The sequence below is a fragment of the Heliangelus exortis genome, chromosome 2 (assembly GCF_036169615.1).
Source record: "Heliangelus exortis chromosome 2, bHelExo1.hap1, whole genome shotgun sequence".
In the NCBI taxonomy this organism is placed as follows: Eukaryota; Metazoa; Chordata; class Aves; order Apodiformes; family Trochilidae; genus Heliangelus; species Heliangelus exortis.
In genome coordinates this window covers 91559840-91573285 of record NC_092423.1, presented here as the reverse complement: position 1 = coordinate 91573285, position 13446 = coordinate 91559840, and the positions used below count along the sequence as shown (strand labels likewise).

The following is a 13446-nucleotide window of genomic DNA, read 5'->3' as shown; positions in this document are numbered from 1 at the left end:
CTGCAGAAGTCAATAGCTCTGCAGTCAGCTACTGCACAGCTGCTGAGAAGATGCCTCACTATCAGTGGCAAAAGTGAAGGGGGGGAAAATTGTAGAAAATAATCATATTGTGGACAACAAACAAAAGCTCACTGCCTTCAGTGAACACTATATCTGAGCAGCTCTGTTTGTCACTGCATCTCCCACGGGAAACAGGCTGCCAAATAGCACCGAGCTCTTGAACAAACAGGGCGCTGGTGGAAAAACAGCCGCTCCTCTCCCTTCCTGCACCTTCCTTCACCCGTGTGCCTGACCCCATGCACTTTTTCCCAGAGGGATTTTTAAGTTAGCAGCCCAGAGAAGGTCCCCAGGGAAGGGTGGTTAAATACATCGCCATCAGCTGTAACTCACGCCCATGGCAAATTGAAAATAAACGTTTCAGGACCCCCAGGCAAACCTGTTCTATTCACAAGGTATATATGTGCCTGCCTGCATATTGATATGAACTCGGCATCCATATTCTGAAGGAAGTTTTATATTTCGTCCAGTTCTTCAACGATGGGCTTTCCAGACGCTCCCATTTCGTCACCTTTAGGAGCTGCTTGAGGCTGCCCGGCTGGGAGCCCAAAGCCGGGCTGGAAGTGGTGCCGCGGAGGAGTTTTGAAACACGGGTTTCCCTGAGAAGCGAACGGGTTTTCGTTTTCTTTAATTGTTTTGGAAGGAGTAACAACGCCTGCCACCTTTTGTCCTGTGGGCTACTACGTATTACGGAATGATTAATAGAAACCCCTAAATGAGGTGAAAACAGTGAGCATGGGCGGTGTTTATTCAGGACCAACTCTTGCTGCCGGCTACCTGTTGAGGTGGGTTCACGCAGGCGCTTTAATGATTTCTGCCTTTCCATGAGCGTTCCTTCAAGCTTAACTAAACTGGACTAAACAGACGCTACTTCTGAGCCTCTCCTAGGAGCCAAGAAGTTTCCTTCTCTTCCTACCCGAGGACCGTCCTGAGGCCCCCGCCGGGCAGGGCTGCCGGAGCCAGCTCCAAGCCACACCGAGGGCGAGAAAACAGACGAGGGGAGGAGGCGGAAAGTGGTGGTGGAGGAAGAGCAAAAAATCGCCACCCCTCCTTTCTGCAAGGAGACAGCCCGGGGAGCTCAGTCTCTCGGAGCAGCGGACGAGGCCCGGAGGCTCCGCCGCCGCCGCCCGGGGCGGGGGGGGGGGGGGGGAGGTGGGGAACCTCCCCCTGCGGCGGGGGCGGTGGGGAGCAGCCGGGCGGAGGGCGCTGCCTGATGGTGAGGGCAGCCGGGACTGAGCCCCTGTCAGCGGCAGAGCGCCTTGTGCTGCGGCACCTCCCTTCCCTCCCTCTGTCTCCATCCCTCTCTCCTTCTCTCCCCGCCGCCGGCTCCCGGCGCTGGCCGGGGGGCGGCCGCCCCTGTCTCGCCGCGGTCCGTGGTGCTGGGTAGCGGAGGCTCCGCTTTCCGCCCGCGTAAACTTTGGCTGGTGTGCGAGGGGGAGGATGGAGCAAGGGGAGCTCGCCGCGGTGCCTTTCAACCGGTCCCGAGCTGGGGCAGAGCCGACCCGCGGGGAGTTCAACCTCTCCGGGCTGCCGGAGGCGGAGGGGAAGCCCCTCTTCGGCATTGGCATCGAGAACTTCATCACCTTGGTCGTCTTCGGCTTGATCTTCACCCTAGGGGTGCTGGGCAACTCGCTGGTGATCACGGTGCTGGCGAGGAGCAAGCCAGGCAAGCGCCGCAGCACCACCAACATCTTCATCCTCAACCTGAGCATCGCTGACCTGGCCTACCTGCTCTTCTGCATCCCCTTCCAGTCCACGGTCTACGTGCTTCCCACCTGGGTGTTGGGTGCCTTCATCTGCAAGTTCATCCACTACTTTTTCACTGTCTCCATGCTGGTGAGCATTTTCACACTCTCAGCCATGTCAGTGGACCGCTACGTGGCCATTGTGCATTCCCGACGTTCCTCAGCCCTGCGTGTTTCCCGCAATGCCCTGCTGGGTGTGGGGCTCATCTGGGTCCTCTCCTTTGCCATGGCCTCACCTGTGGCTCACCACCAGCATCTCTTCCACCGTGAGGCCAGCAACCAGACCTTTTGCTGGGAGCACTGGCCCAACCCACGCCACAAGAAGGTCTACGTGGTTTGCACATTTGTCTTTGGCTATCTGCTCCCGCTGCTGCTCATCTCCTTCTGCTATGCCAAGGTGGGGTGGTGGTGAAAAGTACCTAAAAGGGTTGAGGGGATCAGTGGTGGTGGGTGTCCTTTGAGCTGTGGGGACATCTCTGGGCTCGTGAAGGGATATGGCACTACCTGGATGAAATGGAGCAGGTCTGAGTTTGGCATAATGGGAGAAGGCAGGTTTTATAACTAAGGGAGGACTGGGGGACACAGGAGTGGCTGGCACAGGGAGGTCAGGACTGGGATTGCACGGGCTGGGGGAGGGTTGTTCAGGCAAGAGATGACCGGAGTCTCTTCTGGCAGGTTTCTTTGTTGCAAAGTGCTAAGAAGCCCTGATGTTCTGCTGCTTTCTCCGTCAACACAACGCTGCTATTTTCTTGCAGTGCTGTATGAGGAGTTTAACTGAAATAAAGTACAACAAAGCAACAAGGTGCTTAAGCTTCAGATGAAACATTGCAGCTATTTAAAATGCAGTGCAATTAAAATTTACACAAAAGCAGCATTTTGGTCTGATCCAGTTAATATGTTAAAAGGGAAAGGTGCATCATGCTGTCTGGTCCTGTGAGCCTTGTTTTCCTTCAGTTGAAGTGGATGGGAGATTTACCTCTGCCTTTGTCAAGGGCAGATGATACCCGTGGACAGTGCATGAGGACCTGGGTAGGAAAAGGCAGTAGGCTAGGGTGTCCAAATAATGGTACTTAAAGACGTTCCTGCTCAGGTAAACTGTCTCATATTTCTGTGAATATTATTTACAGCCTTCATCCACTTGCTGCTGGATGGGATCTAGAGCACCAGCTGCTACCTGCTGAGTTATGCAGAGATCCTCCTGTTTCTGTGCCAGCAACCTTCAGTAGCAAGATTTCTCCTTAAGCAGTAATTTACATTTGAGAGGATAGGTCTGATCTCCCAAATAAGGACTGTTTATGTGTTGAGAAGTCAGTTCTTTAATTCACATTAAACAGATGTAATTAATCTATTCAGTTGGAACAAACAATTTTATGTTCTGTTGAGTTTCATATGTATTACATCAACTTGATTGTGATGTGCAAATTAAGGACAGAATGGCGTCCAATTATGCTAAAACTGATTTATGCAGAACTCAAAGGACAGCATTTCTAAATTACTGTTTATAATGAAACAAGTCCAACCTGGCAAATGGAAAAGAAATACATGTTTTCATATATAAGCTGAATTTTGTTTTCCCTAGGTTAATACACTGGTATTGCACCTAGAGTCACTGAGCTGTGAGAGGAATGAAACTTGATGTAGCCACAGAACATCAGAGTTTTAAGTAAATATTATATATTTCAGGGCAACTTTTATCAAGTGTGTGCAGAGGGAGCTTTTAATCTATTAAAAATCTTGTATTTTCCAAAGGCAATGCATCTTCACTTTCAGCATAAAGTACCAGCCTTCAAATTAAATGACAGAAGAATGAAAACAAGTCTTTCAAAATTGTAACAGCCTTGCACAGTACAGGGGAGGGGAAAAAATCCAAGATATATGCTTAAGCAAAATGTAAGTGTAGTAAATGTAACACACACCATGGTGTTAGAAAGCACCACTACATAAGAGATGTTTCGATATTAGTTTGAATATGTAGTTTAAAAAAACCCAAACAACTCTATGTGAAATACATGTCCAGAACAAGTTAATAAAATCAAGGCCACTCAAAGTGATAACAAAAATATTTTGCTTAGATTACTGCAACGACTAGGATATTGCCCTTACTTGGTAATATGTTTTGAGCCTGTATGAATGATCCTGGTTGCTATGATGTCGGGACCCAGCCTGAAGGAATGAGTTCTGGGAGATGTGTGGTATTCCTGTCAGTGTCAATGAAGTTGAGAAAGTGCCATGACTTCTACAAGGCTGTCTGAGGTCTGTGCACCTTGCAGCATCGAGGCTCACTCCTGTCCTCATCAGGAGCCACTGCTCAATCTCCAACTGCAACATTTTGGCACATGGGGCAGAGTGAAGAGTAATTAAGGGTGGTTTGAGTTGAAAATCAGAGCTGAAGTTTTAGATTTGTCAAAGCCGTTGCTACATTCACAGGACTGCATCAGAATGGTCACTGCAAGGTTTTATTGATGTCACTAGAGTAGTAAGAAATACAAGTATTTTGGCTTCTGAGTGCATACAGGGTTAGAGCATCGCTGCTGTGCCTCAAAAGTGTTATAAATGCATGAGTTTCTTATGGACTTCACTGGCTTTCATGAACTGTGGATGTGGATCAGCTAAATCTTCTAATATAACAGAGTATGAAAAAGGAGTCTTGTTTGTCTCTTTGAATATATTGCCTTTTCCAGACTCCTTTAAGGCAGTTCTGTGTCACTCATAAGCAAATTGCTACTGAACTTTTAGTACTGAAAGTCTCATTTTTAAAGAACACTAGTAGGGAGTATAGTTCTTTCTCCCTCACCCTCTCTCTTAAATTATGTTAATTTATTTGTGTTATTCCCAGTGGACAGCAGGACCATTCCAACTCAGGAAGTGTTGAAATAGTGCTAGGTATGTGGCAACAGCATTCTCCCACATAATCAGGATGAGGAAATCTCAAGTGAAGTGCTCTTATAGCAGAGATTTATGACATCATGCTCAGTGTCCTGTGTGTACAGCTACCTCTTTCCTCTCTCCCACTAATAACTTTGGGTCAGTTTCGAATAAATTTGATAGAGGAGGAAAAACGTAAGAAGGAATGTATTTCCCTAGGTATTTCCCTAATTTGTGAAAACAAGAGTCAGTGAAGAAGGTGGAGAATCTCCATCGTGGCTCTCTTACTGAGTCAGTGTGCACTCAGCTGCAACATAAAGTAATCCAAAGGGAGAAGAGGTCTCATGTCACTTCTACTTATGGAGAAGACAAGTTTTTTTGGGAATGATCAGCCAAGAAATCACAAATCTGTAGGAAACAAACCTTTTTTGGCTCACAGAACTACACTTGAAAGGAGCTTAATACTCCAGCCGGAGGAGCAGTGAATATATAGTTATTAGTTAGGTCACAGCACCACGTACTTCTAGACAGCCTGTATTATTATTATTATTATTATTATTATTATTATTATTATTATTGTTATTGTTATTGTTATTGTTATTATTATTGTTATTTTATTGCTTGTCATATTATTTTTTCTTTAGATCTGACTTTTTGTATGTGTTTTGTAACACTGCTACAATGCTTGCTTACTATTGTGTTCTTAAAGGGCAAAGGGATAAATTATTCCAAGTGAGCCTCTACCAATGACATCTGCCAGTGTAGGGCAATGTGATGATTTTGGGTGGCTCTTCTTAGGAGTACCCAGTTCTGAGGCTTCAGTCCTTGGAAGTCAGGCCTCCTTTTGTCAAACCATTAGATTGGACACCTAAAATGATTAGCAAGGTTTCCTTTCTATAGCCATAAAATGTAGGGCCCTCGGCATGAAATACAATCTTATGCGGTGCTTGGTTTAAGATACTATACCTTAAATCTAGCTAAGCAGTGAGGGAAAACTTTACTACACTGAAAAAAAAAAAAAATGAAGAGCATGATACATTAGCAAAGACTATCCAGTGAAAAAGGGTGAAGGATCTGTTGTGATACTAGAAGTAGCAGCATTACTTAAAAAAATGGATTGCAGGCAACAGCACTTGAATTTCAATCAGGTTGATACTGTAAGATATGGTTCAGAATGTACTGCTTGCATTGTAGCTCTCTTAAACAAACAGTTCACTCTTAACAGAAAATTACCCTGGCCACGCTTTCAAATATAGAGGTAAGCACAGATTTAAGATACTTTGTTCTTTCACCATTATTGGAAAAATCCATTTCTCAACTTGATTTGGAAATAGTCCCTCAGCCTGGGCTGTCAAACTACTTTACTTGGAGGTAGTCCCTGAAACAACTGGAAAACAAAAAAACCCTAAAATTAAGAAACTGATAATTTGTAGGCAAAATTCAGGGCCTCCCAAAGACCATCAGTGATGCTTGTGGTAGTACAGTCTGGACACATCTCATTACACCCACTTTCACAACGGCATAATTTTTTTTTTGTGGCACCCCCCTCTCATCTTCAGAATTAAAGACAAGCTATTCCTTCCCCAGGAGCCAAATAAGCTCTCTAATCAACAGGTCCATGAAAGCTGGAGTTAGAAAAATTTCCTGCAAAGAGTAAATTTTCCCACAGAGATGAATTTCTTTTAAAAGTAACACCTTATTGGAAAAGGTTGGGACTTATCTTTTAGCAAGCTAAATATTTCATTCCATGAGTTAAAAATGCACATGTACATTCATTGGTAGATTGAAAGACTTTTCTTGGAGAAATAATCTGAGGCAAAATAGGAGGCATGTGTAAGATTATTATTCATTCAGGTGATGTATTCAGGCAGTGTTGTTAGAGGAAAAACTCACTATTCATTGGTCCTGAGAAGAGATAATTTCAGTGGGGCAGTGAAGAGAGGTGTCTTTGATCTGCCTTTGTTTTGGGCATAAACACAGCTTTTAAATATCTCTGCATGGCATTCTGTTTAGGTCTCTGAGTGTGGTTCTGCTGCTGTTGATAGGTAATTAAATTCTGCCTGTTTGTTGTACTGCTGGCTTGCATGCTCCATACAGCCAGCACGTTTTCACCACAGAAAATTATGAAATATAAAATCAGAAACAGGTGAAGCTAAGAAGGATTCATTCGAAGGTTTTCATCTAAATCTTCAAATATGCCCTAAATACACAATTTAATGGCTTTGCCTACTGCATCTTTCTTACAGCTTAGGGATATAGTTTAGTGCTGGCTTAGCAATGCAAGGTTATTATTTTGACCTGATAATCCAAAAAGTATTTTCCAACCAGAAAAATTCTATGATTCTGTTTTACCATCTTTCATTGTCTGTCCTGGCAGTGATTAGCCAAAGAAATGGAGAACGTCCCCAGATGATAAAAGAGAATTTGAATTCATACCCTTTTGCCCACCTCAAGGAGTCTCTTTATAAGCCCTAACATTCAGTGTTCTATTCCTTTAAAAATATCCTTTTAATGTCGGATGACCCTACCTATTAAATTTTTCTCAGTTCATCTTAGAGCTATGTAAATACAGCCTAACTTCATCATCATCTAACTGAGCTCTGCACTCTGACACTCTAAAAAATTTCTCTTACTATATTTTGATTAAACCTTCAAGTTTAATTAAGCTTGTACTTCTTTATGGTTTACAACTTGTTAAATACATTCAGCTGAAGGGCACATTCCCTTCCCCCATCCTGATAAATCATGTCATATGAATATATTAATTAATAATGAGTGCAGATAGGGCATGCACCTCTATGAATCCACTATCCAAAATATTATGTGTAAATCCTTAAATTTGGACCTTGCTTTTGGGTAATGAGCCCTTTGAGGCAGATGTTAAAAATTAGTTGTGAAATGCACATGACAAAGTATCATCAAGTTGTTGATAAAGATCATGCCTCATGTGAGATACATTTTAGTATAAATTATTTTTGAAAGCCTGGGCTTCTTTCGAAGATCAAATAATGACAACATCCTGATTATTCAATGAAACATCCAACTGAAGAAGTAAATTATGCATGTGACTCAGATAAGCTCTGACTTAAAACATTGACTTTTTATGTTACATTCAGTAAAGGTAATGCTACGTGAATAAACATTAACATTTTTTATGGAAAAAAACATGAGGGTTAATTCTAGGTGAACAATATATTTCCATTTGTTTTCCTTGTTCATTTGCAATGTATATTTGTTAAGTAATACAACTGAATTTTTATGTAAGAATTCACTTGTATTCTGCTTCATACCTGTTGATTCTCACAGATGCAGATATGTAATTCCTTTGGGGTTTACACTGTGCACTTTTGCAATGTGTTAACTGGATCAGTGATGTTTTTATCTGACTCAACTGGAGTGCGTACTCTAAAATGTGTGAGTTTGACTTTCAGAAAATGATGAAATACAAGATGCAAATTAATCTTTTCAGGTTCTTAATCATCTGCATAAAAAGTTGAGAAACATGTCAAAGAAGTCAGAGGCATCCAAGAAAAAGGTAGATTGCTTTAATTACCAATATCTGTTTGTTTATGTTTGAGTTTTATGGCTAAGCAAATTTGGTATCTTATTGCTTGTTGCTGAACATGTAACAGAGAGAAGGAAGTGAAATGAAATATTTAATTATGTATTCAGTGTCTCTTTGAACAGGATTGAAATCTTTTCTGATATGGGTTTTCCACTGTAGTGCATCAAGCCGTGTCCTGAGATCCCCATAGCTTAAACTTCAGAGCGTCTCATCTGAAATTTAAACTTACAGCTACAACCTGTATTTAATATTAACTGTGGCTTTTTTGCCTAACAGACGTTTTTTCCTAACTAGTAAATAATATTAATAAATTAGTTTATTTAACTAGCTGATTTTCTTTAATACTTTATGAAGAATTTCTAGTTTATGTAATAAGACTTTAAAAAAATATTATTGGGCTTCCTGATAGGATTCAAGTAAAAGAATTCAAATGACTGAAATTCTTCTATTGATTTTCCATAGAATGTTTTTTTCTTTTATATTCAGGGCATAAGTTATATACTGGTTAAAAGTGGAATCATGAGAAGTCTTTAAAGCAAAGTATAAGCTTTGTGATTTAGAACATAAATAGAAAATATTTGAAAGATGTGCTTATATAATGAATTTGCCAGTTAATATAATATTGTTCTGATTTTTGAGCAGATTTGACCACAATAATCATCTGCATAACTACTCAGTTTATGAATGTGGAGTCAGAAAAACCCCTTGGGCTACAGCTCTTCATTTGATCTGATCACTATTACCATATGGGCATGCAGGCTGTCTGCAAAGGAAATATGATAGACATAAGCTCAACAGGGAATAAGTAATCTACTATTTATGCATTTTCTATTTTTTTGGAAAAATATCCTAATCAATAGATTTTAATTCCTAGAATTAAAAGCATTATGTCTCTGATTCTGTAAACATACATAACATACTTTTGCACTTAATGTCATAAAAACCAACGTGTTGTTTTCCGAAGTGTTCTGTACTCCATCTCTACACCATTTACGTCGTTTTCAAACTGGAAAGAATTGTGCAATTCCTCTAAACACTGGCTCTTAAAAATTGCAAGTAAAAATCAGATCTGACTAGGAACTAGCACTCATAGCTTTAGGGAAAAGCATTACAGCTCTGCCCAAGAATGTCTGGACATAGCAGAGTTGAACAACAAAACTAGAAAAAGAAAAAAAAAAAAAGCAACCAAAACTTTTTTTGTCTTAGAAAACACATTTCTGGCCCTAGGGCCTAACTTATATTTTTCAAAGCAGCTCTGTTTTCACTAGTGTGCACTCTCTCTCTGGTTGTTGTATCTTCTTTTCCTTCTACTGTTTTGTTAATGCTTTTCAGGCTTAATTATACATTTCTAGCTTTATTAAAACCTGTAAGAAAATTTCAGTAGTAGGATTAGAATCTTAAAATTAATTTGTAATATGAGTGCAAAAAAAGTTAATGGAAAACTATTAATGCACCTAAATGCTATTTTTTCATGCTTTTTGGTCACAAAGCATATGTATTAACATGATGTATTTCAAGTGGATTTTATTTGCTAATGGGAAACCCTAAGCCAACTTCCAGTAGGTAAACAAGAGCTGCCTTTTAGTGTTACCTTGGTTGCAAGGCATAGGGATGATTTTGCAAAGGTAAGCTCTGAAGGTAAACTCGGAAGGAATAATGGGATAAAACAGATGTTGTGAGTTTTCCTAATGGAAAACTTACTCTGCAGTTATGAAAGACCTTAAGTAGATACAAAATCAACCTCTGCTTTCAGGTGCATCCATACTGTCTATTGAAAGTCTGTGATTTTTCTTTGTGTATTTTTAAAAACAATTTTGAACAAGCTGAAATAACATGCCTTATTTGAAGCAATTTTGCATCCAGACAATCCAGATTGTTGTAAGATTTTGCTAACCAACAACAGTATCTGTCACAAGTTATTCTGGTCTGTTGACACAGAAATGAAACCTTTTTTTCCCCTGTGAGTTTCTGTAAGTTAAGTCACGATGTGATTAGGTAGGTCAATCTGCATTATTACCAAGCATTAATCAATTCAAGCAGCATAGACCAAGTTCAATAAACCAGCAAAAAGTCTAGATATTCTCTGTGCTGCAGTATTCATCACTCTGTGGCCATTGGGTTAGTTTCCTGTGAATGAGAGCCTAAGTTATCTGAAAAATTATGTCCTAAAGTGAATACAGTAATTATAATGGTCCATAACATAATAGGGTTTGGAATTAATATTAGACTTTTATTAAGAGAGTGACTTAGCTGAACAAGGCACTTGTTAGAGTGCACTTGATAGATAATAATTAGTAGAGCAACAGCAAAGCATTGACTGCTGTTCCTGAAGTAAATGAAAGCTAAAGCAAGCACTGACTGTTAAACTCCCCCGTGCCCTGACAGAATATTCTCAAGCACCTGAAAAGTCTTCACTGACCAATACTGCAGCTTTGCAGCTGCCTGAAAGGATCTAATGAACTTGATGTCCCCTCCTCTCATAAATAACAGAAGTGGGGACAGCAGGAGGCAGCACTGAGGATATTTTGTGTTCCATTTTTCTGAATTCAGGGTTAGGCGGTGAGCTTTAATTTTCAGATTCGTTTTGACAATGTGCAATCACCAGAAATTTGAAGCTCCTTGCTCTTTTTTTTTTGTTTCTTTTTCTTTTTTTCCTTCCTTTCCCTAGTTGTATCCTAGAATGTCATTGTATGACTCCCCCCGTGGAAATTTTATGTTTAAAGGAGAGGCTTTCAAAAAAGCCCCTGCTCCTTTTTTCAAATGCTTGAGTCAAGTGTTCATCTGAGTGCTCTAAGCTCTTCCACTAGCTGCCTTCATCCATAATAGATCTCTCCCGAAATTTTAGTCAGAAATCTTTGTGCACAACACTAAAATACAGACTGCTAGATCTGCGTGAGATTTCCCGAAGACACGTTATTACTTTACATCAAGCTCATGAAAACCTCAGAAAAGATTAAGCCTTTGTGTAGGGAATAGGGAACACCACTTTTTTACCTTCAAGCAGATCCATACATTTGGCTTTTATTGTTCCATTTTCAAGGAAATTTTCCTAGCATTTTTCTTGCAGTAGTCCACTATGCAAAATAAAGGCCCTATAGCTAGTGGAGTAAAAAAGATTAATAATTATTACAAAATATGTTCTCAGTATACCTTTCCCCCCACCCCCCAGATAATGACTTTGAAGCAAGTTTAAAGCCAATTCTTCCAGTGCTCATCAGACATCTGTGTTTTTCTTTCCTTGCCTCAGACAGCACAGACTGTGTTGGTGGTAGTGGTGGTTTTTGGAATCTCCTGGCTGCCTCATCATGTGATTCATCTCTGGGCTGAATTTGGAGTTTTCCCACTGACTCAAGCCTCCTTTCTCTTCAGAGTAACTGCACACTGCCTGGCTTACAGCAATTCTTCTGTGAACCCAATTATATATGCATTTCTCTCCGAAAATTTTAGGAAGGCTTACAAACAAGTCTTCAAATGCCAGATGGGTAATGAGTCTCCTCTGAATGATGCTAAGGAAAATAAAAGTCAGATAGATACACCCCCATCTACCAACTGTACACACGTGTGAACTTTGAGAAGTCCTGAATGTTGTCTCTTCATTTGTGTGAACTAAACACCTAGAAAACAAAGCACAATGAACTTTATCCTGGGGTTTATCTTGATAAAGCTGATAGGTATTTAATGTACTGCAGTTGCATTTGGAGCAAAAGTTTGTAAAACTGATATGGAAGAAAACTGGGCTGATCCTTTGCATCTGATCCTTTGGGCTGATCCTCTTGCAAGCTAGGTTTGTCAAATGAAGTTCTTGGACCTTTGAAAGATACTTGGGAAAAAATGTAGAAGATTATATGTCTGTATTCTTATTCATTAAGCATACAGTATAGTGTGTATATATATATAGTGTATATAGTGTGTAAAGATTCAAATATACAAGAAGGAAATGTTGATATGGACAAGTAAATTTCTGAAATATTACTCTATCAAAGTGAAGAGACTGCTAAATTTTCTGTCTTAGAGATAGTAAGTACCATAGTACTATGATTTTAGAGAGAAAAACTTCTCTCCTCAGCTTGTTTTGACAATGTCTTTTCTCTTTATAAAGATGGGCTCTAATTTGAAGTAACCTGTGTACAATTTGAGGCAACTGCTTCAGAGAGGAAATGCTAATTTTATCTGTTTAGCCGTCCTTTTAATGTAACATGCTAAGTAATGATGGACTTTTTCCCATTTCATATGCTTACCTTACTGTATACACGGAATTTTGTGTACATTATATAGGGTTTTGTTTATGGTCTGTATGTCTTGTACCAAAATGAGGATTTCTGTCTATCTGAAGGAAGCTTTTCTTAATGTGCTGCATGTGCACGTATATTTTGTGAACTTTATGGACTTTGAGATGGCGATAGAGTTTTAAATGTGCAGTGTATATGTATGCTTTAAAATACTGTGTTTCATGAAACAACTCTGGGCAATGCTTAAGTGTTTAAAAAAACATTCCCTTAAAAGTTGTAGGAGAGGCTTAATACTGTATAGCTCTAAATCCAGAAAAATTCAGGAGGCAGCATTTAGATCAATACAAAGTATATAATGCCAATGGTCCAATTCTGCAAATTGTTAAATAAGATGAATAATTTCAGCAGTTTTGTTAAAGTACTAAATATGTCTTAAAGTGGTAAACCACTAAAGAAGTAGTAGAAGGGCACTCGGTGCTTTGGGAATGTTTTTGTAAGATAGAGTAATATACACTTTTAGCTTTCTTTTTAATGACCCTTTGTCTCATAAATTAAGTTCAATGAGCTTCAAGACAGGCTACCCTCAGGGTTGGATTGCTTTCTTGTTTAGAAAAAGATAGCAATTCAGCCATATTTTGGGGACAACTTGTGCCACTGCCTAGTCATCCTGACTAAAATAATGATTATCCCTAGTTGGGTTTTCCCTTGATACAGCTTGTGACAATTGCCTTCTGTCCTTTTGCTGTGTACATGTCTTCTCTCTAATACAAGTATAAGATGTCAATTCATTTTCCCCATAGCCTTCTCTTCCAAAACAGTCACAATCAGCCTCTCCTAATCCATCTCTTGTACTCCAGATAAGAGGCCTTCCTCCAGCATATCCAACCCTCTCATGAACTTGGAGTGTTCAAAACCAAAGTGTGTTCCAGATGTGGCCTCAAGCACTGAACAGATTCATTGCTTTCCTTGACCTGTTGGCTGATTC

The 13446-nt window shown here is 40.2% G+C and overlaps 1 protein-coding gene across 1 annotated transcript; it reads left to right on the top strand.

Moving 5' to 3' along the window:
- Positions 1 to 1217: 1217 nt before the first annotated feature.
- On the top strand, positions 1218 to 12106 carry GALR1 (galanin receptor 1). The gene is made up of 3 exons (XM_071737009.1): positions 1218 to 2199; positions 8137 to 8202; positions 11480 to 12106. The coding sequence occupies exons 1-3, from the start codon at positions 1498 to 1500 to the stop codon at positions 11795 to 11797; spliced, it is 1086 nt and encodes a 361-aa protein (XP_071593110.1). The 5' UTR covers positions 1218 to 1497; the 3' UTR covers positions 11798 to 12106.
- Positions 12107 to 13446: the final 1340 nt, after the last annotated feature.

Coding starts and splice junctions, on each gene's coding strand:
- GALR1 (XM_071737009.1), top strand. CDS start 1,498: ATGGAGCAAGGGGAGCTCGCCGCGGTGCCTTTCAACCGGTCCCGAGCT. Junction 2,200..8,136: donor TCTCCTTCTGCTATGCCAAG/GTGGGGTGGTGG, acceptor TAATCTTTTCAG/GTTCTTAATCATCTGCATAA. Junction 8,203..11,479: donor CAGAGGCATCCAAGAAAAAG/GTAGATTGCTTT, acceptor TCCTTGCCTCAG/ACAGCACAGACTGTGTTGGT.